Source organism: Malania oleifera, chromosome 12, assembly GCF_029873635.1.
Source record: "Malania oleifera isolate guangnan ecotype guangnan chromosome 12, ASM2987363v1, whole genome shotgun sequence".
In the NCBI taxonomy this organism is placed as follows: domain Eukaryota; kingdom Viridiplantae; phylum Streptophyta; class Magnoliopsida; order Santalales; family Ximeniaceae; genus Malania; species Malania oleifera.
In genome coordinates, this window is record NC_080428.1 from 4336977 (window position 1) to 4359879 (window position 22903).

General features: G+C 36.4%; 1 protein-coding gene across 1 annotated transcript in view; it reads left to right on the forward strand.

Annotated features, from left to right (window-relative positions):
- LOC131143768 (ATP-dependent zinc metalloprotease FTSH 12, chloroplastic) overlaps positions 1-22903 on the forward strand; it is a 167438-nt gene that overhangs the window by 61654 nt on the left and 82881 nt on the right. Inside the window, exons 5-8 of the mRNA XM_058092080.1 lie at positions 12817-12894; positions 13011-13253; positions 13336-13476; positions 13581-13748. Coding sequence (XP_057948063.1) covers positions 12817-12894; positions 13011-13253; positions 13336-13476; positions 13581-13748 — 630 coding nt within the window. The remainder of the gene's footprint in view (positions 1-12816; positions 12895-13010; positions 13254-13335; positions 13477-13580; positions 13749-22903) is intronic.

Genomic DNA, 22903 nt, shown 5'->3' on the forward strand with positions numbered 1-22903 from the left:
AACTTTTCCATTAAACTTATTAAAAGATTAATAGCTTTTGTTGTTGATCTCCGAGGCATAAAACCAAATTGAATTTTTGAAATCTTTGTTTCTAATCTTATTCTATGTTCAATTACCTTTTCCATTAATTTCATCGAATGACTCATAATTTTAATTCCACGATAGTTATTACAACTTTGAATATCGCTTTGTTTTTGTACAAAGGTACCGACGTACTTTTCCTCCATTCTTATGGCATTTTCTTGGTTTTTATATTAGTGTTGAATAGATTAGTTAATCAGATAATTCCTTTATCCCCTAAACATTTCCAAATCACAGATGGGTTTTGATATGGGTGAAAATTCGAATTCAAAAGAGATAACTTTTGGTGAGAAACCTAGAAAAGCTCAAGAGAGATTCAGGTGGAAACATTTAAGTATGGTGGAAGAGCCAATTGTTCGGAAGAGTGTCTCTAGCGAAATGGATACTATATGCAAGGGAAAAAGAAATGGGGAGATTTTTTGGATAATGATAATGAAGGAATTAGTGATTTTGAATGGGATGGAGTTTGCTGTTGGACGTGATTCTGGGTTAGCATGGTTGTATCTCTGATTCTTCTTCTGTTCATCTTGGAGATTTAACACATAAGGATCGGAGGGGATCGGTATTTTTGAAAATGATGGTTTAGTTTATAAGCAGATGTGTAATGATGGTTTTACCCACACCAGTTGAAGAGACTGCTGTGAAGGATATTTAAACTCTGATTCTGCTGGATAAACTGAATTTATGCTTATCTGATTGTTGAGGAATCCAGTCTGATGGTGGTAAATCTAAGGTTAAGGTAAAATGGGTTGGAGGGAATTGACAAACTGAAGTGCTCGGTGAATTATAATGGGTAGGGATTTAAGAGGGGTTTTCTTGGTATTTTAGTTTTTTTTTTGATAAAAGAAGAAGATGTATCAAGAGAGGGAGAGAAATTACATCGTATGCGAGGACAAGAATTCCTTAATAAAGAGAAAATAGACAAAAAATAAAAATAAAAATTAAACTACACAAACATTACCCAAGAAAACCCCTCTTTAACCCTTCCCGTCATAATTCATTGAACACTTCAATTTTGCTAATTTCCTCCGACCTTTCTTAACCTTAGATTTTCCAGCATCCATCCGAATTTCAGTTTTTATTTTTTATTTTTTAGTTTTTATTTTGTTGTTTTTGTTTTTATTTTTATTTATTTATTTTTTTTAAATGAGGATATCGTATCCTCCTAATTTGTATATTCTCTCCCTCTCTCTCTCTCTCTCTCCCTCTGAATGTATCTTAGTTTGTTATCGAAAAAAAATGCTGCACATGTGTGAGCCACATCACTGGAAACAAGCTAAGAGCGGAACACTGGAAACGCCAAAAAGAACACTTCTTTACACCAGTTCTGGATCCTCTCTTTTCCACAAAAGATGCTAAAGTTGTGCACCCACCAAATACTCCTCACAACAGCAAAAGTAGCACATCTCCAACGTATTTTCGCTTTCTTATGATCTCTAAAATGCTTATATCAGTGAAGGAAAAAAACCTTCCAAAGAAGAAGGGCAACCCAATTCTCACCCGCCTCCCCCCCCCCCCCCCCCCACAAAAAAAATAACAGTGAAAAGCCTGCTCCAAATGTCTCAAGAAAATTGATAATGAGGAAGTAAGTGATCATTCCTTTCAGTGCTTTCAAAACAAAGAACACTTATATAGACAAAGTGTTCAAAGGTCTTCTAGACAAAGCTTTTCACAGGTCGTCTAACTTGAAGCCAATGATTTTAAGAGCCAAATAAAAGCCTGAATTTATGAAGAATTTGTGCTTTCCAAATCATGGACTACAAATGAAAACAAGAACAGTTAGCATCACAAGTTAAATGACTGGGAAAAGGGCAGGTGTACCAAAACCTAAAATCACTAACACCTCTTCTGTCTTCAACATCACCATTTGCGTGGTACCACCACCACCTTTACTTTGTTGCTGCATTTCCAACACTGCCCTAGGCAAAACAATGTTGACCTTTTAAGCTAGAGCAAGTTGAACAGGCGTGAGAGTGATATGATGGCAGGGCCTTCTCTGGCAATACTTAGAGGCCAATAGGACATTTTCTAATGCATAGCTGTAGTTGTTTTCTTCAGAAAAATAAAAAAAAAAAAAAAAAGATGGAAGAAAAACAAATTTGAAGGCTTTCCCAGAATGTTCGAAGCAGATAGGAAAACAATTATGATCCAGATGACAAATAATTCCAGGGTGCTCAAATATTGGATATTGGAGAAAATCTGGGAGGAGAATGCTAGTTTTATATTTTGTTGGAAAATGAATAAAAATGGAAGTGTAAGAAATGCACACTTTCGGTCATAAAAATTGGCATATATGTGGTTTAGAACCTTTAGAACATCATGCTCATGAGGTTTATTGGGTTGATTGATCATTATTGAAAAATTGTTAGACAGCTTGAGGGATGGGGTTCTTCATTGAGATTTCTAGATGGAATTGGGGGAAGGTCTAGGAAGATTTGTTCTTCAAGGTGTTGGAAGAATGGAAGAATGTCATGAGGACTCATATAGTAATTTATTTAATTTGATCGTAGGCTGTCTTATGCTCCTACCCACCTAATTATGAAAATACAGTGAAGTTTGGAGTTTTGGAGATTAACCTTGGCCAGACAGTGCCGCAGGGGGATAATACCAGTTTGTGAAGTTCCAGTTATCATGTTATCTATCCCTGGCCAGAACTTGGACTCAATCAGATTTGAGTTTGAACTGCAATAGGGCTGTGGGAGCACAAACAGAAAGTTGGGCTGATTGGTAAGTGGCCCACAGACCATGTTGGGATGCTTTTTGGGCCTGGAGGTTTAATTATAAGTTCCACTTACCCTGATAATGGAGTGCAACATAAGAAAGATTGTCAGGTCTGGCTGAAAAGAACTTGAATCCAACCTAATGCGCTACCGGCAAAGTCCACAGGAGCATCATCAAATATGAGGAATGAAGGAGTCTATGAAGTGAGCTTAAGGAGTCAGTGGAGTGAGGTTGCTGACAGGTTTTTTTTTTTTTTTTTTTTTGACAGAAAAATAAAATTTTATTAATAGGAAGAGAATTTACAAGAGGGAGAATGAGACATCAACCGAAGAAAGGTCTGTCACAAGCCAGAAAAACAACTAAAAACGGCAAAGAGAGAGGTCAAATCTCTTGTAACTCTTGGAAACTATTCCCTCTGAAAAATCCAAAGCCAATGCACGACAATGAGGTCAAATTTCTTCCCTAGAGAATATTTGTGCATGACACTCCAGCCATATCCCTCATAAAACTGTGAATATGCCACAATTCCATAAAGCTGCCCTTTCCTTCCAAAGCCTGTGAAAGAAATGGTGAACAAGAATTCCACCAAAGAACGACATTCCCAACTCTCTCCCATAATACCAAAAAGCTTATTATAAATCCTCCAAGCAAATTCACAGCGCAAAAGAAGATGGGAAGCTTTCTCGGTGTTCTTGTAACAGAGCACATATACATTGGAAGAGAGAGCCTTCAAAAGTCTCCTTTGCGGCAAGTTATTGGTATTTATTTTTATTAAGCACAACCCACCAAGTGGAAGCCTTAATTGGGCCTTCCAAATGATAGGATATAGCAGAAATGAAGAATTAGAATGGATCAACAGGTCAATTTTTTTTTTTTTTGCAAGAATTGCACTCCAAAGACCAAGGACAAACATCCCCCCCTAAATAAGGTTACTCTAAAGATCACAAAGAAGACAACTCCACCATCTCCTATCATTGAGAGGTTTCCTGAAATGTAGATACCTGGAAACCAAAGGACTGTTTAGATCCCCAACAAAGAAAGGTATGCCTCTATTTTGCTCGGAACTCAAACAAAAGGGACAAGGGAAAGAAGTGTGAAGGATTTTTTAGAAGAAGAATAACCATTCTTATTGAATTTCAAGAGACACGAGTACAAGATAAATAGTAGAGGAAGACCACCAAATTAGGAAGGCCACAAAATCAGCAAATCAGATCACCACAAAATCAGCAAATCAAATCAGCAGATCTCTAGGCTAGAAAACAGGAAACTGAAACTACTAGAATCTGAAATAGTAATTTCAGATTTTATTCAAAAAATAGAATTTCCTAATTTGTTCCCCAGAAATTCGACAAAGTGCAAAGAGAAGCACTTCTCAGCCTTGGTCTTTCCAAAAACATATACGTGAACCCCTCCTTGCCGCCAGCTTAGTGTGAGGGATGAAAGAAGGATAAATCTGAGAAATTGACTTCCACGGACTCATTATTTCTCATCCAACTCAAACTGTCTTCTTATTACTCTATACCAAAGGGAAGGTTCTTCTAGAGGGAAACACTATAACCATTTAGCTAAAAGACCAGATGGTCCTATTTGCCTCTCTCTCCTCCTTGCGATACTATCTCTCTTCCCCCATATGCGTTTGCTGCAATGAAGTTTGGTTTAGGGTATGATGAGCTAAGTGAATCAGATCGAAGAAAATCCTTTGATCTACGTTGGACAGGGCGAGGTGAGTTCATCTTTGCTCGTGATTGAGAAGAATGCTATTCTCAATAGTGGGTGAGGATATCGGAAGAGGCTGTTTCGTGGTTCTTGTGGGAAGGGTTGTCGATTTTTAGTTGGACAGAGAGGGTTTTTTGGAGTTTTCGCAAGGGTGTTGCAAATTATTGGCTGTCGATTAGGTGGGTGAAGGTGGGAAAGTTCCTGAAGTTAATGTTGGGCTGCAATTGTTGGATGTTTTCTTTGTTTGTTCCTGACAGCGCAAAAGATGAGGGATGGTGAAGCTTTGCGAGTGTTTTCAATGACCTGTCGAGGAGGTACGAAAAGATTTGGGTGAAATAATTGCAGAAGGTCAGTGATGTTTTAGATTGTGGAGGCAGGTCGTGCTGGGAGGTAATATAGATGGAGACGAAGGTGGGGTTGAGATCGTCGAGCCCTCTTTGGACTTTGAGTTATGGCAGCCAATAAGGAAGATAGGTGCTGTAGGTGTGGCGATGTGGTTCAGATGAACAAGGATGAGCTTACGAAGTCAGCAACATTTGCCATTAATTAGCTAGAAATCATAGCTGTTCGGTTGGTGAAAAATGTTCAGAGTCCAAATATCTAGGGTGGCCAACTTATTGAACAGGCCCATAGTCTTGGTAACAATGAATTGGGCCATCCTTTGGAAACAAAGGAGGTTTCTTTTGAGTTGAGTCATTATTAGATATTTAAACAAACCCATTGTCTAAATAATGTGGACCAGGCCCAAAAGGCTAGTGTAAAAGTTCAATGAACTGAATTCAGGTCTCAATTGGCACCCAATGGGGCCCTTCCAATGGAGTTTGTAAAGACCAAGGATGTTTGGCTGGGAGTGATGGATCAAAAAGTGAGCACTTGTGTGAAGCTGTTACGGAAGGATCCTCTCAGCTAGAGTAGTAGTTACTAGAAGGCAGAGGTGAGGTTGAGGGTGACTAGAATGTTTCTGCATTTCAAACCCAAAATTCTCCCATTCCTTGGTCTAGTGGTCTAGGCAAACAAGGAACATAACAAGTGCGCTCTCTTCTGTCCCGAGTCTGGGTACAAGCAATACCTTGCGATGTTCAGTTTTTCTTGATGGCCAAGAGGGTTTTAGATATTCATTAGAATGAAGCAACAGTACTAAAGGGTTAAAGAGAAACGGATGATGAAGGAAAGTCTTGTTTCAAACAATTCTGGAGTTTTGGCCAATGTTTGTATTATGGAGTTAGAGGATGTTGGAGTAAAGGTTGACAATGGTGATGGTGTTTTGGGTAGGATATCTGATGCCTCAGGCATTAGGGCAAAGGGATCTAAGGGTCCCAAGGTTTATACTCATCGGAAGATTGTGTAGGTGGGTGCGAATATGAAAAAAATGTTTGAAGGAAAAAAAAAAAAATGCACTTTGGTAAGGTAGCGCCAAAGATTTTAGAGAGGAATTTAGAAGGAGAGAGAGTTATTGTGGAAGACATTAGTTCTAAGAAAAAGATGGGCAGTTCTTATGATGGGGTTAGCAAAGGAAAGGAGGTATTGCTTTTTGCTCTTTATTTGCTCATTTAAGAATGAAGCTACATTTTTGGCTAAATTGACCTTGGACAATTTAAGACTGACCTAATAACACATTGGGCCTTCTCAAGAGCGTGGCCGCGCTTAGATTATAATGGGCCTCCTCTTTTAACAAATAAATAGCCTAGGTCTGAAACAATCAACAAGCTATCTAGCTCAATCTTCATCTCAACCTCTAATTGCTGTTTTTTATTTTATTTTTATTTTTATTATTATTTTTTTCTATTGTTATACTCTTTTTCTTTCTCTTTAATCAATTTTGATGATGATGATGATGATGATGATGATGATCTTGTCATGTAACAAGAGACTGTGGATGTATTTCTTATAACGCGTTGAATTTATGCATCCAACCCTCACTTAAATAGCAAAGAAATCATCAAAAAAAAAAAAAAAAAAAATTCTAGCTTAAAAAAATCCCATTAATCCTAAAAGAAATCCATTGTAAAACCCATCCTACACGAGAGCTTTCTCTCTAGTCATATCAAACATTGCTCCTTTAGTCTCTTCTTTCCTTAAAAGACTATAAGCCACACCACTTTTTTGTGAAAAGTAGCGCAACATCCAGTCCCTCAATCATGGCCCTACGCCCTACCCTCAACCCCTGAAAACAATCAGAATCCCTAGTAATTACTCCTCTATCATCCTATAAATTCTTAATAAAATTCCTTCTGTTCCTACTATTTGCACCTTATGAAAAATCCTTGTATCACAGTTCCATTCTATTCTTTATCTTCCAACTTCACCTCCTCACTCAAACGAACTTGCACAAAGTCATTAAACAATTGAACTCTTCATGCTGAAAGTGTTCCAGAACCTCTCCATTTTTCAATAGTGGATCTAATCAAGGTCTTAAATTTTGATTTCGACTCAAATTTCGAAGCTCCAAAAGTACGGAAATTTCGACGAAAATTTCGATTTCGATGTCAATTTCGATTTCAATTTGAAAAAATAATGGAAAAAAGTAGTAAGCATGGAATTATTTTATAAAGCTTTAGAAATGATTAATAGACATAACAATTTAAGTTTTAGGAGAATACATTACAAGTAAATACATCTATGCTGTCTATGAGGTGGAGAAGTTGTAATATAATATGTGCATCAAATATATTTGTAAGATAATGTCCATTAAACATATTTAGTAATTAGTTAATACAAATGAAATTCATAAACCATTTAAATATTATTTATTATACAAATAATGATAATTTAGGCATGAATGGTTAAATAAAATGTTGTTGTAAATTTACTTTTTCATAAATTTCAAAAGCACTTGTAATAATATTTTGTTTTGATAAAAATAAATAAAATAAATTAAAAGAGAAATTTCACTTAACTCCAAAATCTCTCATTTGCATTTCGGGGAAATTTCATTGCATAGTTCAAATTTCGACAAGTTTTGCTAAAATTTCGGGATTTCAATAAATTTTGGATGATTTGTTGAAATTTCGATGGATATTATACAAGACGGAAATCGATTGTCATTTCAATTTCGAGGGTGACGGAAACCGGAAATTTTGATAATTTCGTGGAAGTTTAAGACCATGGATCTAATCACATTAAAATTGGCTGTTCGCTGCTCCTTTGGAGTGTTTTTGTATGATTATGGTTAGAGGCTTCGATAAAAAAAACCAGTTAGGAAAAGAACTCAAGACACCAGTTAGGAAAACTCAAATCATAAAATGATCCCAACTCTTCCCGAAAAAAAAAAAAACCTTTTAACCGAGGACTACTGGGCTCATAAACTGAAGTAAACTACCACTGACCCCCTTACCCATGGCAATCCAAGAAGCAGACATAGAAAAGGAACTACCAAATAATTCAATTTACTAGCAAATCCAGTGTCCCAAATAACTTGCACTGTTAAGAGCCAATGGAACCAAAACATACCCAATCTCTAAACCCGGAATCCCAAATACACCTAATAAGAAATCCATCCAGAGTCACTTTTTACATGACGAGATCAGCATTTTATTATTTTTATTTTTATCATCATCATCATCATCATCATCATCATATAGTTATTGTGGAAGACATTAATGGTAATAAAAAGATGGGCAGTTCTTGTGATGGGGTTAGCAATGGAAAGGAGGTACTGCTTTTTGCTTTTTATTTGCTCAACTATGAATTAGGCTACATTTTGGCTAAATTGACGTTGGACAATTTAAGACTGACCCAATAACACATTGAGCCTTCTCAAGAGCGTGGCCATGGTTAGATCATCATCATCATGATGGAGAGATAGTTATTGTGGAAGACATTAATGCTAAGAAAATGACGGGCAGTTCTTGTGATGGGGTTAGCAAAGGAAGGCGGGCAGTTCTTGTGATGGGGTTAGCGAAGGAAAGGAGGTATTGCTTTTGCTCTTTATTTGCTCAACTAAGAATTAAGCTACATTTTGGTGTTAAATTGACCTTGGACAATTTAAGATTGACCCAATCACACATTGGGCCTTCTCAAGAGCATGGCCGCGCTTAGATTATAAAGGGCCTCCTCCTTTAACAAATAAATGGGCTAGGTCTAAAACAATCAACAAGCTGTCCGACTCAATCTTCATCTCCTTACCCTCAAATTGCTGTTTTTTTTTTTTTTTTCATATTGTTATGCTCAGATGATGATGATGATAATAATAATAAAAATAAAGATAAAAATAATAAAATGCTGATCTTGTCATGTAACAAGAGACTTTGGATGGATTTCTTATTGGGTGTATTTGGGATTCCGGGTTTAGAGATTGAATTTGTTTTGCTTCCATTGGCTCTTTAGGGTGCAAGTTATTTAGGACACTGGGTTTGCTAGTAAATTGAATTATTTGGTAGTTCCTTTTCTATGTCTGTTTCTTTGATTGTCAAGGGTAGGGGGGTTAGTGGTGGTTTCCTTCAGTTTATGAGCCCAGTAGTTCTCGGTTAAAGGGGTCCTTTTTTTTTTTGTTTTTTTGTTTTTTTCTCGGGAAGAGTTGAAATCAGTTTATGGTTTGTGGTTTCCCAACTGGTGTCTTGAGGTAGTTCTTTTCCTTTTTTTTTTTTTTGATAAAGAAGGAATTGTACTGAATAAAAAAAGGAGCATAATGAAAAAAAGCAAAAAAGGAAAAACCAGGTAGGATATCCTCCTATTACAAAAGGAAAACAGCTGAACAAAAAGAAAGTAAATAGAAGGCAAAGCTAATAAAGCAATGCCAACCAATCCCACTGCAAGCCAAGCACCAAAGGGACATATGGAAGACCACTCTGCTTTAAAGCATACTACTGGAAGTTCAAGAGCTTTAAAGATTGTAGCATTTCTTTTCAACCAAATCCGGAACAGTACGACACCACAAAACTTTCCTCTCTGTCCTCTTATTGAAGCCTCCAACCATACAAAGCACTCCAAAGGAGCAGTGAGCAGCCAATTTTAATGTGATTAGATCCACTACTGAAAAATGGAGATGGTTCTGGAACACTTTCAGCATGAGGAGCTTTGACATGTTTACCAGAGATTGTGATTTGAGAGAGACTCTTCTTTCAAATGCTCAATTCACTTGGTTTGTTTATGTAACGGGACAGTTACTGCTAGGATTCATAGATCCTTATTCACCAAGATTTGGGGATGCTTTTACTATATCTCTTGAAGTGCTTCCTGGAGTGATCTTAGGTCACTGCCCCTCGCTGCTCAAAGCTTGGCTAGGGAGTGGTGCTGTGAGTGCAATGTAACTCAAAATTTGTAATGTGGAGCATTTGATGATGTATGTACCAAAAACTGAGATTTTACAGTAGATAGGAGTGAAAGATAAGCAGAGGATGGTACTTTGGTAGAAGAGTTCAATTGCTTAATGACTTTATGCAAGTTCTTTTGAGGGAGGAGGTGAAGTTGGAAGCAAAAGAATAGAATGGAACTGTGATACAAGGATTTTTCACAGGGTGCAAATAGTAGGAACGTAAGGAATTTTATTAAGAATTTAGAGGATGATAGAGGGGTAATTACTAGGGATTCTGATTGTTTTCAGGGGTTGAGGTTAGGGTGTAGGGCCATGATTGAGGGATTGGTTGGTTTGCTACTTTTTCACAAAAAAGTGGTATGGCTTATAGCCTTTTAAGGAAAGAAGAGACTAAAGGTGTGATGTTTTATATGACTGGAGGGACAGCTCTTGTGCTGGATGGGTTTTACAATTGATTTCTTTTAGGATTGTTGGGATTTTTTTTGAGGAAGAAATTTTTTGATGATTTTTTTGCTAATTAAGTAAGTGTTGGATGCATAAGTTGAACCATCATTCCTCCTGTTCCTAAAATAAATCATGCATTCTAGAGTCATAGATTCAGTCTATGAGTTTGGTGACAACTGAAAATCTTTATAAGACATTGACTAAAGTATTACTTGGACATTTATTGGAGTTTGATGGAAAGACTACTTCCCATGATCAGAGTTCTTTAACTGATAGTCCTTGGATTTTAGATGCAGTGTTGGTGGTAATCTAATGTGATTTCAGAGCTGGTTGAGGTCCTGGGTTCTAGTCTTGTTGTCCGTGTTTATTATGTGGCGTTTTAAAAAGATATTGTATTCCCTGTAATGAGTGTTATTTATCTTTTTTTTTTATCTCTCCACGTGCTGTCGGGCTGCACATTTTGGGGAGTGTTGAGGCTTGATATACATTGTTTAGCCTACAACCTAACAGCGTAAGCTTTTAGGTAAAGTGGTAATCTAACAATGCGAAGATCCTCTATCATGTTTTATAAGCTATCGGGGGTAGATGCTTTAAGTAGAATGAATAGAGGCACTATAAAGTAGTGGGGAGAGGGGTCAAGGTGGGAAATGCATTGTCTAACATTTACAGTCTGCAGATGATACAATTCTCTTTTTATCAAATGAACGTGAGTAGCTTCTGTAATCTGTTAAGTTGTTTAACCATCTTGTGCTTGAAAAAGTGTCTGGATTAAGATTTAATTTTTTAAGTGCAGGAATGGGCATTGATTTGAGTGCTGTTCAATACTTTGCTAGGACAGCAGGTTGTGGTGTTTTAAGTTGGCTCATTACTTTTTAGGTGGCTATTTAGGCCGTAACCCTAGGGATTATTTTTGTGACTTGGTATATGAGAGAATTGCTACGAGACTAGTGGGTGGAAAGGAGCCTATTTTTCTTTTATCTTAGGGGATGTATTACTTTTATCCTTGCTTGTCTCTCGTTGATTCTGCTGCATTATTTTTCCTTTTAAAAGTTTCCTTTGAGGGTGGCATGGAAAGTAGAGAAATTGATGAGGGATTTCTTGTCATTGGGAGTTGGTGAAAGGGGTAGAAGTTATCATGTAGGGTGGGAGACTATAAATAGATCGTTAGATCAAAGAGGTAGGGAGGTTTGAATGCATATAGTTTGGTGTTCAAAAGCATTTTCTTGGTGGGGAAGTGATTATGGAGTTTCTGTTTTAGAACCTAACTCTTCTTGGCATAGGGTAATTTGTAGTAAAATTTGGACTTAAAACAGATTGGTGGGATGTTTAACTTGGAGCTAACTACACTTACTGAGTCCTTGGAAATTCATCTCACAAATTTATCATACTTTCCTCTCTAATGTTCCGTATGAAGTTTGTAATGTGGTGAAAATTCAAATTATTTGCAGGATCATTGGATTGGAGAGGCTCCTTTGGTTTGTATGTACCCTCATCATCTTTGATGATAAACTCTTCATGGCATTTATTTTGAAATTTCCTTTTATTTATTGAGGGTAGGACCATCTTGAAATTGTTTTTTTTTTTTGGGTGAAGATCCTGAATGAGGGAGTTACAAATGATCTTTATTTTTTTGATAAATGTGCTTCATTCTTTTCATATTCATTGGGGAGTGATAGATAAAATTGGAGGTTAGATACGTCACGGTATTTTTCTTGCAAGCCTTTCTTTCATCATTTAATTCATTCTCCTAATGCTAGTCCTTTTCTTGTCTTAATCTTTTATTAAGAAAGCTAAAATCCTTTCAGTGAAATACTTTGACATGGACTGTGATCCTTAAGAAAATCAATAGTAATAATTTGCTTCAAAAGCAAAGAACCAATAAAGGCCTGATACCAGATGTTTGTGTCCTTTGCTTTATGACCGGGAGACTTGCTCTTATTTGTTCTTATAGTGCCCTTTTGCTTTGGATGCTTTGACTGAGAATTGGGCCTCTCCTGTATCTTCATAGGATTTATTTGGTGTTCTTTATAGGGGTTTTGGGAGGTGGAAGGAGAGGAAATATTTGCTATTATTTTAGCTATGAAGATTCTCTAAATATGATTCAATTAAACCGAAACAAGAAAAATCTTATAATCAAAGGTTACCAACTCTAACAATGTTTCCAATGCAAGAATATCCTATATAAATCCAAAAATGTTTCTCTTTTCTCTTCATTGGAGGCCTAGTTGAATCGCAATGTTGTATATGATAAAATAACAATTAACACCTAGATCTTTAGTTGTTAGGAAAGGGCCAACAATGTATATTGAGCTGGCACCTCATCCAGCTTACTTCCAATTGCATTACATCTTGGGTGTTGGATATGTAGCAGAAGCCAAATAGGTGCATTGAGGTTCAAACCCGCAGTTCAAATATCACTTGGCCTTGAAATATTTAGCTGTTAGAGAATGTGTCAACAATTCATACCTGCTTAACGATACAAATTCTACTTACTTTATTCTCATGCAATGTCTGGCCTTCCCTTATAATTTCAATTATTAAGTGTCTAAAATGATAAAGGGAGTATTATCTAATGCCATTGATTATTTTTTGGGGGACAGGTGGCTGCTGTTGTATTTACCGAGGATCTGAAAGGATTGTATGTAACAATGAAAGAAGGTTTTCCATTAGAGTACATTGTAAGTTTTGACATGTCATCTCTCTCTCATTAGTTGTTTTTTTTTTTTTTCAAACCCAAATTGAAATGGAAATCTCCTTGGCCTTAAAATTGTTTAATGCTATTTTTGTTTTGTAGGTTGATATTCCCCTTGATCCTTATTTGTTTGAAATTGTCTCAAGTTCTGGGGTTGAAGTAGATCTCTATCAAAAGCGGCAAATACATTACTTTCTTCGAGTTTTGATTGCACTACTACCTGGAATACTGATTTTGTGGTTCATTAGGGAGTCCCTGATGCTATTACACATAACTTCAAAGCGCTTTCTTTATAAGAAGTACAATCAACTTTTTGACATGGCTTATGCGGAAAACTATATCCTTGTAAGATTCTAATAAATGGGGGATTCTTTTTCATTAATTTGTACTAGTTACAAAAAAATCATAATATTTAATACTTATTCAGCCTGTTGGAGATGGTGGTGAAACAAATTCAATGCATAAAGAAGTAGTGTTGGGGGGTGATGTGTGGGATCTTCTGGATGAGTTAATGATTTATATGGGAAACCCCATGCAATACTATGAAAAAGACGTGAACTTTGTTCGGGTAATATTCTTAAGCTTATGAAAGACAGAAGCTGCTTTGTTCAAGTTGTTTTTTGAATTTCTAGGGATCTAATGCAGGCCCTTTTATGATTTTGCTTGTGACAGGGTGTTCTTCTTTCCGGACCCCCAGGGACAGGAAAAACACTGTTTGCACGGACACTTGCAAAGGAGAGTGGGATGCCTTTTGTTTTTGCCTCAGGTGCAGAGTTCACCGACAGTGAGAAGAGTGGCGCTGCAAGGATCAATGAAATGTTTTCTACTGCAAGGAGAAATGTAAGTGCCATTTGTAAAATATAGTCTCAGCTGAGTAAAATAAACACTTCCATTGGAAATCCGAAAACAAGAGAATGATTGAATCCAAAAGGAAATGTCCCACTAGTATTGTGTTTGAAGCTAGAAAGGAAAATTTAATTAATTTGTTCAAAGATTTGATAATCATTATCTAAATCTCGTTCCGGATCTTGTGATCCTATGATCTAGACTTCTCTAATCAATCCTTATCATTGGAAGGATTTTAATCAAGGACCCTAGTCGGATCCTATCAGGATCTTTAGCTACTTGGGATCCTACATATTCTAATTGTGCAACAGAGTATGGTATTTTATTTTATTTTATTTTTTATTTTTTTAAGGTTTTAAAAAAAAGGTCCAATATATATTATTATTGGACCGAACAGTTTAGTTTTGCAGTAGACGCAAGATTTGGTTCAGTTGGCCCAAATGCATCAAAATTTGGGCAAAATAACAAGCATTTCCTGGGATTTATTTTGTTCCAATGTGCATCCCTTGAAAGCTCTCATCCTTTTTCAAAACTGAAACCTCTCTAAGAGCTTAGAGTTCTTGATAGGTAGATCCCAAGTTGTTTGGGACTGTTTCCCTTTTACAGCAGCAGCAGCAGCAAACCCCAACTGAGAGTCTTGAAATCAGCAGAGAGCTTCAACAACCGTGGGGCTGTACGGTCAGGCTGAGATCTTAAAGTTGCACACTTGTAGCAGTTATGCATTATTTGTGCAGTTTTTTACTTTCTCCCTCCTCTTTTCTCTAATTGTTGACAGGCCAGAGATTTTTTTTTTTCTCTCCAAAGCAGCGAGAAGACAACTATCTTTTTCTTCTTCTTTTCTTTTTGACTAACAAAATGTTCTTCTTCCTTGAACCAAAAGCTTCACTTTTTCTTGCACTTCCTCCTCTCTTTCCTTCTCCTTCTTCTTATGGTTTGATGACAAAGCCATGGACTGAGAAGTTTACAGCAATTCATTGAATTGCAATTTGCAATTTAGTCTTACTTTTTTCTTCATTCATTTTTGCCCTTCTTTTTAATTATAATTATTCAAATAAAAAAGCTTAGCAACAGTCTGCCCTTTGTGGAGCACTACGCAATTGAGACTATTCAAAATTTTTTAGCTAGGGTAAAAAATTGTTGAAGGAAAAGCCTGCTAGGTGCTAGCTAGGAAGCTAAATTCCTGATTTATATTTTAATTTCTTAAATTTATTAAGTTTATAAGCTTATTATATTGAATGTTGTTATAAAATTCCAAATACATAAAATTTTAATTTATTTTACATTGTAAATAAATTCTTATGATTCACAATCCAATCCTACGATCTGATCCTGCGGACCCCTCGAACGATCCTAAATAGAGTCCCGATTCTAACAACCTTAGATGTGATAGGAAATTTGTACAATGGAACAAGGAAAGGCTAAATCATTCTGGTAGAGTATTGAATTGAATTAATTCCGTTGGGCTCAATTTTTCTTCAAAACATATACTAGCTCTCTCTCTCTCTCTCTCTAAATCAACCAGTATGGATTGTAATTCCCTTGGGCTCTCTTTTTCTTCGAAACATATCCCAGCTCTCTCTCTCTCTCTAAATCAACCAATATGGATTGCTTCCTTTTTATTGAAAGCTTTGCCTTGGAATGATAACCTTTGCCTTCTATTATGTCTCTTCCATATCAAACTCCATGATTGCAGCCTCTGCTCCCATTAGAACTGTCACCCGAGTCACTACTGTCCATAAAATTCTAAAAGAGAATCTAAGAAAAATGAAAGGTTAATGTTGGGTATATGGGCATGTCTTCTGGTAGTAAGGTCAATTGAATATGGGCCATGTCGTAAGGGGAACCATCCCTATTTGAAATCTCATAGGATGTCTGAGGCAGTTGGTAGACAATATGTGCAGGTTCCTCTGCATTGAGAAATATGGTCGACCTGTGGGTTGTTTCTCTGTTTGTATACCAGGTGGCAAAGATGCTTCAGGATAGTCATCTGTGCAGTAAGCTTTAAAGGTTTTGGCATGTGATTGTTTTTAGGAGAGGGGTGCCGTTTCTTAGGATTTTGTTCTGTTGAATAATGCTTCAGGGACTGGTTGCCTGTGATGCATGCAGCGTGGTTCAACTAACATTAGCAGGATAGACTATTGTCTTCGGCAAAGAATGACTTTGGTGTGGGATTGTTTTAAGTTTTTTGATCTATTCTGGAATGGTGGTGTGCCAGGACTGCAATGAGGTTTTTAATGATTGGCATCTTGATCAGAATTTTTCTTAGGATGGAAAGTCAAGTCTATAAGGGGGAAGATTCATGGATGCGATTATTGGCCTAACAATCATAAGGCTGGAGCCTCAAGTCTTATTTCAAATTTGGAGTTTCGTTCCCAATGGAAAGAGTTTGCAACAGATTTTGCTAGTTTTGGACCCAATGGTTATTAGTTTGGCCAATTTCTAATTTTTAAAGTGGGTAGCAACGTAAAGCAAACATTGGTCCAGGGGTTAAGATAATTTTAATAATGAGCCCAGGGAGCAAACAGACCTGGAATCTGTCTTGAAGAATCTCTCTGAAAACAAGGATGGAACTCAACTTTTGTTGGCAATGATCAGTTTGGAGGATGCGGCTGTCCTTGTGGAAGTCCCTCCATGCTTGGTGACTTGGTAATAAAACAGCTCTCAAGGGATGGAAAAAATGATCATTCCCACTTTGAATTTCACATTATAGGTAAGGGTTGACAAGTAAGATGGTTTGGTAGCAGAGAAGCTGAGGGACGGTTGTAAGCCTTTCAAGGAATATGTTGCTGAATGCAGAGATTCTTGTTAAGTGGATTTTCTTAAACCTCTGGAGTTTTTGGAGGCTCTGAACTTATAAAGAAGCTGCTGGAGCCAGGGAGTGTTGAATAACTCGGATTATTTTGGTTCTGTCTCCGATCAGGTATGGACAGTGGATGTGGACAACATGTTGAGGGTAAGAAGGGGCTGCTCATTGATTGGCTGATAGAGGAAGAGGATTTTGGAATGGCGCTTTTCCTGTGACAAATTCCTCGATGGCTAATAATTCAGGAGGAGCTGTGATCATTCACTTTTAATTAGGGGACTGTAACATTTTTATTTTCCAGTGTGGGGGAGAGAATTTTGTAGACAGGTGGTTGAGGTGCTGGAGGGAGATAAAGCTCCATGCTTTGATGGTTTATCTTAGCATTTTCTAGAATAGTTAGGAGGTGATTGAGGAGAATATTATGGGGGCTTTTTTATTTTTTTGTAATTTTCATAAAAATGAGGTGGTGGGGAGTAGTGTGGAATATACTTTAACTGCCCACAATCCTAAGAAGCAGCATTCCAAGATAATTAGTGATTTTAGGCCTATTAGTTTGGTCACTTGTTTTTGCTACATAGTAATGAAGGTTTTAACTAATACGAGGCCTCAAGAGGTATTGTGCCTTCACTAAATATAGACATATTTTTAGATGCAGTTGGTTGCTAATAAGGTGTTGAGGAGGTTAAGAGGAGGGTTGTCAGGGCATTATTCTTAAATTGGATTTTGAGAAAGCCTATAACATGTTAGATGGGGTTTTTTGGATTGGGTGATAATTAAGAGGGGTTTGGTTGATGTAACATACAATGATCCGCAAAAGCGTGAGGTTGTATGGTAAAAGTGTTTTAGAAACTGATCAAGTGACCTAGCATTTTTCCCATCCTCATTTTATAGTGGACCGAACAATTATCCTCTTGAAACATGCTAATAAGGCGATCTGAGTCATCCTTTTCTAGTTGCTCAAAAGCTTTTTCAATTTTAAGCTACATCAAGCATCATATTGGTGGAGTTATATTTGTTGGCACATTTAAACATAAGAAACTTTTAGATTTAGTCATCTTTTCCTAACACACTTCTTGAAACTTCACAGCCTAGCACGTGATGATCTTGTCTACCTGACCACATTTTGCACTTTAGTTATAGATTATCATTATCTTTCAAATCATCACCAACAATTAAATTTAAGATATCGTGGTCCACCCCTTCCTTGGAACCCACATACGTGGGAGCTTTGTGCAGTGGGCTAACCTTATATGTGCACAATTTTGAACACGAAGGAACTCTTGCTTTAAAACCATCCTATTCCACTCCTTAATTCTTCCTTTCAAATGTTTAATGATGAGATTATTTGAACATACATTATTCACCATAGCAACGAAAATGCTTTCAAAACTTGAATCAAAGTAGACACACCAATTATCCTACCAAGAATTTTACCATTATGATTTGGAATAATTAGTTTTTTTTTGTTATCTCCAATTAGCATCAACAAAATGTATGGTGAGATACATACGATTTTTAAAATTTGTGTTGAACTATATGTGTTTGCACTGAGGCAACTTTAAGGCCCTTTTAAGTTATTCTTTAATATTTTCTCTTCCATAAAAATTTTCACATCCCTAGAAATTGTAATGCGAAATGAGATGGTTTGAAATGTAGGCTTCCACACATTACAAAACTGTTGGAGCTACCCCACCTCCCCCCCCACCCCCCAAAAAAAAACATAAAACAAAAAAGGGAAAAAAAGGTACAAATTTAAATGGCAACTGACCTTCAATCATGATTCCATCAAAGAGCTCTCCTACAAGTATTTGAACTAAAGGTTGTACTAGGTAAATCGTAATCTTGCACATGTGCTTTTCTATAGAAATGGCTTTTCCTTTTTTTCTTTATTTATTTATTTATTATTATTTTTTAAAAAAATCTTTGAACCTATATGTGCTTTTTGTACGTTGGAAGTTCAAATGAGTCAACATACTGCTATAGTCATGATCTTTAGATTCATAGAGATGCTCCTTTCCAAAATATTTCCGTACATCCTTCGTTTTCCATCTACATAATCAAGATCTCTAAACTTTCAAAGCTCCGAAAGTACAAAAATTTCAATGGAAATTTTGATTTCAACATCAATTTCAATTTCAATTTGGAAAAAAAAAAAAAATGGAAATTAGTATTAAAGCATGTTATTCTTTTATGAAGCTCTAGAAATGGTCAATAGACATAATAATGTAAGTTTTAGGACAACAACAACAACAACAGCAAATGAAACAGGGTCGGCTACAAGAATCCTTTTCTGGCAATTTATGCGATCATGGACAATTTCCTATGATAGATAATGTAAGTTTTAGGACTAGTATATTAAAATTAAATGCATCTATGTTGTGTATGAGGTGGAATATAATGTGTATTAAACATATTTGTTATATAATGTCTACCAAAAAATATTTGGTTAATACAAATGAAATTCCTAAATCAAGTAAATTATATTTATTATACAAATAAAAATAGTTTAGAGATGAATGGTTAAATAAATGTTGTTCTTTTGTTATTTTTTTTTTTAGGTTTTTAGTTTTTTTTTTTATTTTCTTTTTGAGGATTTTGTATCTTTGCTACAATTGTACATTCTCTTTCTTAATATATTTTCTTTTATTGTAAAAAAAAATGTTGTTACAAGTTACTTTTTCATATAATTTAAAGAGCCCTTGTAATGATATTTTGTTTCAGTAAAAAAAATTATAAATTGAGAGAGAGATTCCACTTTGTGCCTACATCTCACATTTGAATTCCAAGGAAATTTCATTTCATTCTATAGTTAAAACTTCATCAAGTTTTGCTAAAATTTTGAGATTTCGATAAATTTAAGATGATTCATGAAATTTTGATGGAAATTATATAAGAGGGGAATCGACTGCCATTTCAATTTCGAAGGTGTTAAAAAGTGGAAATTTCAACAAAATTTTTTGTGGAAATTTAGGACCATGTTTATAACTATCCATTTTATCAAAATGGTCCCAAGCAATGCATTTTTTTCTATCACAACTCTTTTGACTAACCTTGGCATCTTGATAGTAGGGCTGTAGGAGTGGTTTTTTCCAGCTAAAAGGGCTTCTTCGATATGTTGTATGGGAGGACCAATAGCATAAGGGTCACTTTCCTTTCCCTTTGTATCTATCTCTACAAAAGAGTGTTGAGTTTAAACCACCATGATTATTGCACATGTTGGAAGAGAATTTTCTATTTTAGTCATTATGTGGTTTGATTGGGGGCTTTTTTGTCTTTCATGCCTTTTTTATTATTGATGTATATGGGGCAGACCTGGAGCTGTATAAGTCCTCCAGAAACTGCTACCCCTGTTTTTTTTTTCTCACCCTTTTTTCTTCTTTCCTTGTTCTCTTGTTCTCTCCATCTCTAACTTTACAATATGGTATCGGAGTGTTAACCTTCTCTAAATCTGATTTATCTGAGTTGTTTTTAGTCACTTTATTTTTCATTTTCTCTCATATCTTCCCTGAATCAGTTCTTAGACACGATTTTCGGTTGGTTTGAGAATCATCTAGGGACACTTTTCATCCTGGATAGTATGTGCAGCATCCTTGGTAGGATGCTTTGTCTGTTGGTAGTTTGCTGATGTGAAGTCAATTACACTCTGGTTCTGGTATGCAACTGATGTTCTGGTTCACTGGCTGGTTGTGGCATGATGATGCTGTTTTGATGCCCCATATGTTCGTGATTGATTGCTTGCAATCTTGTGTCAATTGACAGTGGTTTCAATTGGGGTTCAATGCCTTCATCTTCTGCACTGCCAAGATTTTTATTAAGTTCATGTGGTGCTTGTTGTAGTCTACCTTCCTGTGTGAGGTCAGGTGACTCCTCGTAGGATATTGTAACTTCTGTTCTGTGGTCTGAGCTGCCTCTTGTTGTTCTGAAGTGTTTCTGTGTGCTTGTGTGTACTGCTTGATTCTGCATTGTTGCTGTAGGTATTGGTGTGTGCTTATTGTTGTGTATCGGAGTTGATTTTGACAGCCTTTATGGAGTGAGCTTTTCTTGATACTGTCAACATACATGTCACAACCTTCAAATTGGTTGGATCCTCCAACTACCTGTTGTGGTCTCATGCGTGCGTATATTAACGCGAAAAGGAAGATCATGTGTTTGCTGCATTCCCCTCTGTTTTCAAACTCCAAGGATCATGAAGATCATATGAAAGAGAATGACATATTGTTTGTGCGCTTTTGGAATGGTACGGAGCCATGAATAGCTGCGAACATGATGTTCCATAGAACAGCCAATGCTCTAGGGGTTGTTCTTTGTGAAAAAAAAGGTTGTACAAGATAAAAATCTGGCTCGTGTTTTTTCCCTGTATATGAAATTTTTGAAATGATCGAGATGGTAGTTCCATTAGTCTGTATAAGAGCACTTTGAAGGGTATGTGTGAACCCAGCATCTATCAACTGGGTACTTCTGACTTTGAGATGATTAAGAGGCAAAGGGCAAAGTTCTTGGCTGCCAAGTTTCTGTTTGAGTCAAGTCTTGAGATTCAACCCATGTGCGATTATATTCTTGCTAGTGAATCCATACCATACATGGATGAAGCATATTCTATAATCCTAAGGATCACCAAAGATGGCTCTCAGTCTTCTTTTCAAGCTTCTCCCTATGGTATTTCTGCATGGTTAGTAGTGCCTCTAACCGTGGTAAAGGAAGTGATGGAGGACAAGGATAGGTTTTAGATGGCGGTTGTGGAAGTTCATTGTGGAAATTCATGGATTTGCGCATATTATGGTAAGGAAAATTATATCGTTGATCGCTGTTGAGATCTCCATAAGAAATCAACTTTGGCCAATTAGTCTCTTGCCCAGGGTGATTCTACCGTTGACACTTAAAGTGTGCCTGGCGACTATAGTAGGGAGTTGAGTGCGTAATTGATTGTGTCTTGAAAGGAGTATAACAATCTTGTATGCGTGGTTCAACTACTGTAAATTTAGTCTTTTTCATTTGGAGGTTTTGTGGCCCATTCAAGTGGAGGCAGGCTTGATGCCTCTTCATCCTCCTCACCGTGGATTATTGAATCTATTTACTTCTTAGGTATGACAGCTGGTCCTAATTTATTTCAGCCCTTGAAACCAACTACTTTACACTCTTAAAGTTACCTTGGGTAATGGTTCAATGACTTTAGTTTCTGGTTGTGGGAATATTTTCCTTCTATTCATCTTTCCTCCATGTTATATTTCCCTAAATTTCCCTTACCTCTTATCTATTAGTCAATTAACTAAATCTCATAATTGCTTTGTGAGCTTCCGTCCTTTTTATTATGTTGTTTGAAGAAGAGGATTGGTGGAGGGCTTGTGAAAGATGGTTTGTGCTATGTCGATGGTGATGTTGGTAGATTGAGTCTTCTTTAATTTCTACTAATGATATTTATCTAGATTAGTGACATGCTCGTTTGGGTCAGCCATCCTTTCAAAATCTCTAGTCTTTTCCTGGTTCAAGTCTCTTTCTCATTTCAAGTGTTCCATATATCTATTAGGAATGCATAGTAGGACATCTTTTCTATCTAGAGTTGAGTCTCATAATGAATCATTGTTTGTTTGTTTTTTTTTTGTTTTTTGTTTTTTTTTTGTTTTTTGTTTTTTTGTTTTGTTTCATTCGGGTTCCGCTTGGTCAAGAATTTGATTTTCATCAATATTTTGTCTCCTAGATGGTTTTTGATGCATGGCCTCTGTTTATTTTTTAATGTTTATTTTATTAAACGACATGTTCGAATTTTTTAATGCATTTACTCAACTCTACGAAGAAATAAAAACTCAGTTTGTCATTAGTATTGAAAATTTTCATTTTGATGATGCACTTGAATTTGTTCAAAGTGAGATTCACTTTTTTTACTTGGCCAAAGGGATTATTCATCAATTACACATCCCTCAGGCCTCAGCAGAATGGAGTAGCTGAATGGAAAAATAGACATTCACAAGACACAGCATATTCTCTACTCTTTTATATCGATGTTCCTAAAATCCTTTGGACTGGTTGTTTCTGCATAACAGGATGTCTTTGAAAGTGTTTTGGGGAGATAAATTCCCTTTTTGTGTATCTAGAAACATCCATGTTTTTTGTTGTGTCTTGTTTCTTTGGGTGCACATGTTTTGTTTATGTTCCATATGTGTTGGTTACGGTGTCTTCTTGTGCTGTTCGATGTGTCCTTATTGGTTGCTTGGATATAAATATTATGATCACCCTATGTGTGTTGATCCTCCTTTTTCTACCCTCATCCATCTACAGTGGACTTTTTCTCTTCCTTTGAATCCCTTAGTATTGACCCAAACAAAAATTGAGGGTTTATAAATGATGGAAA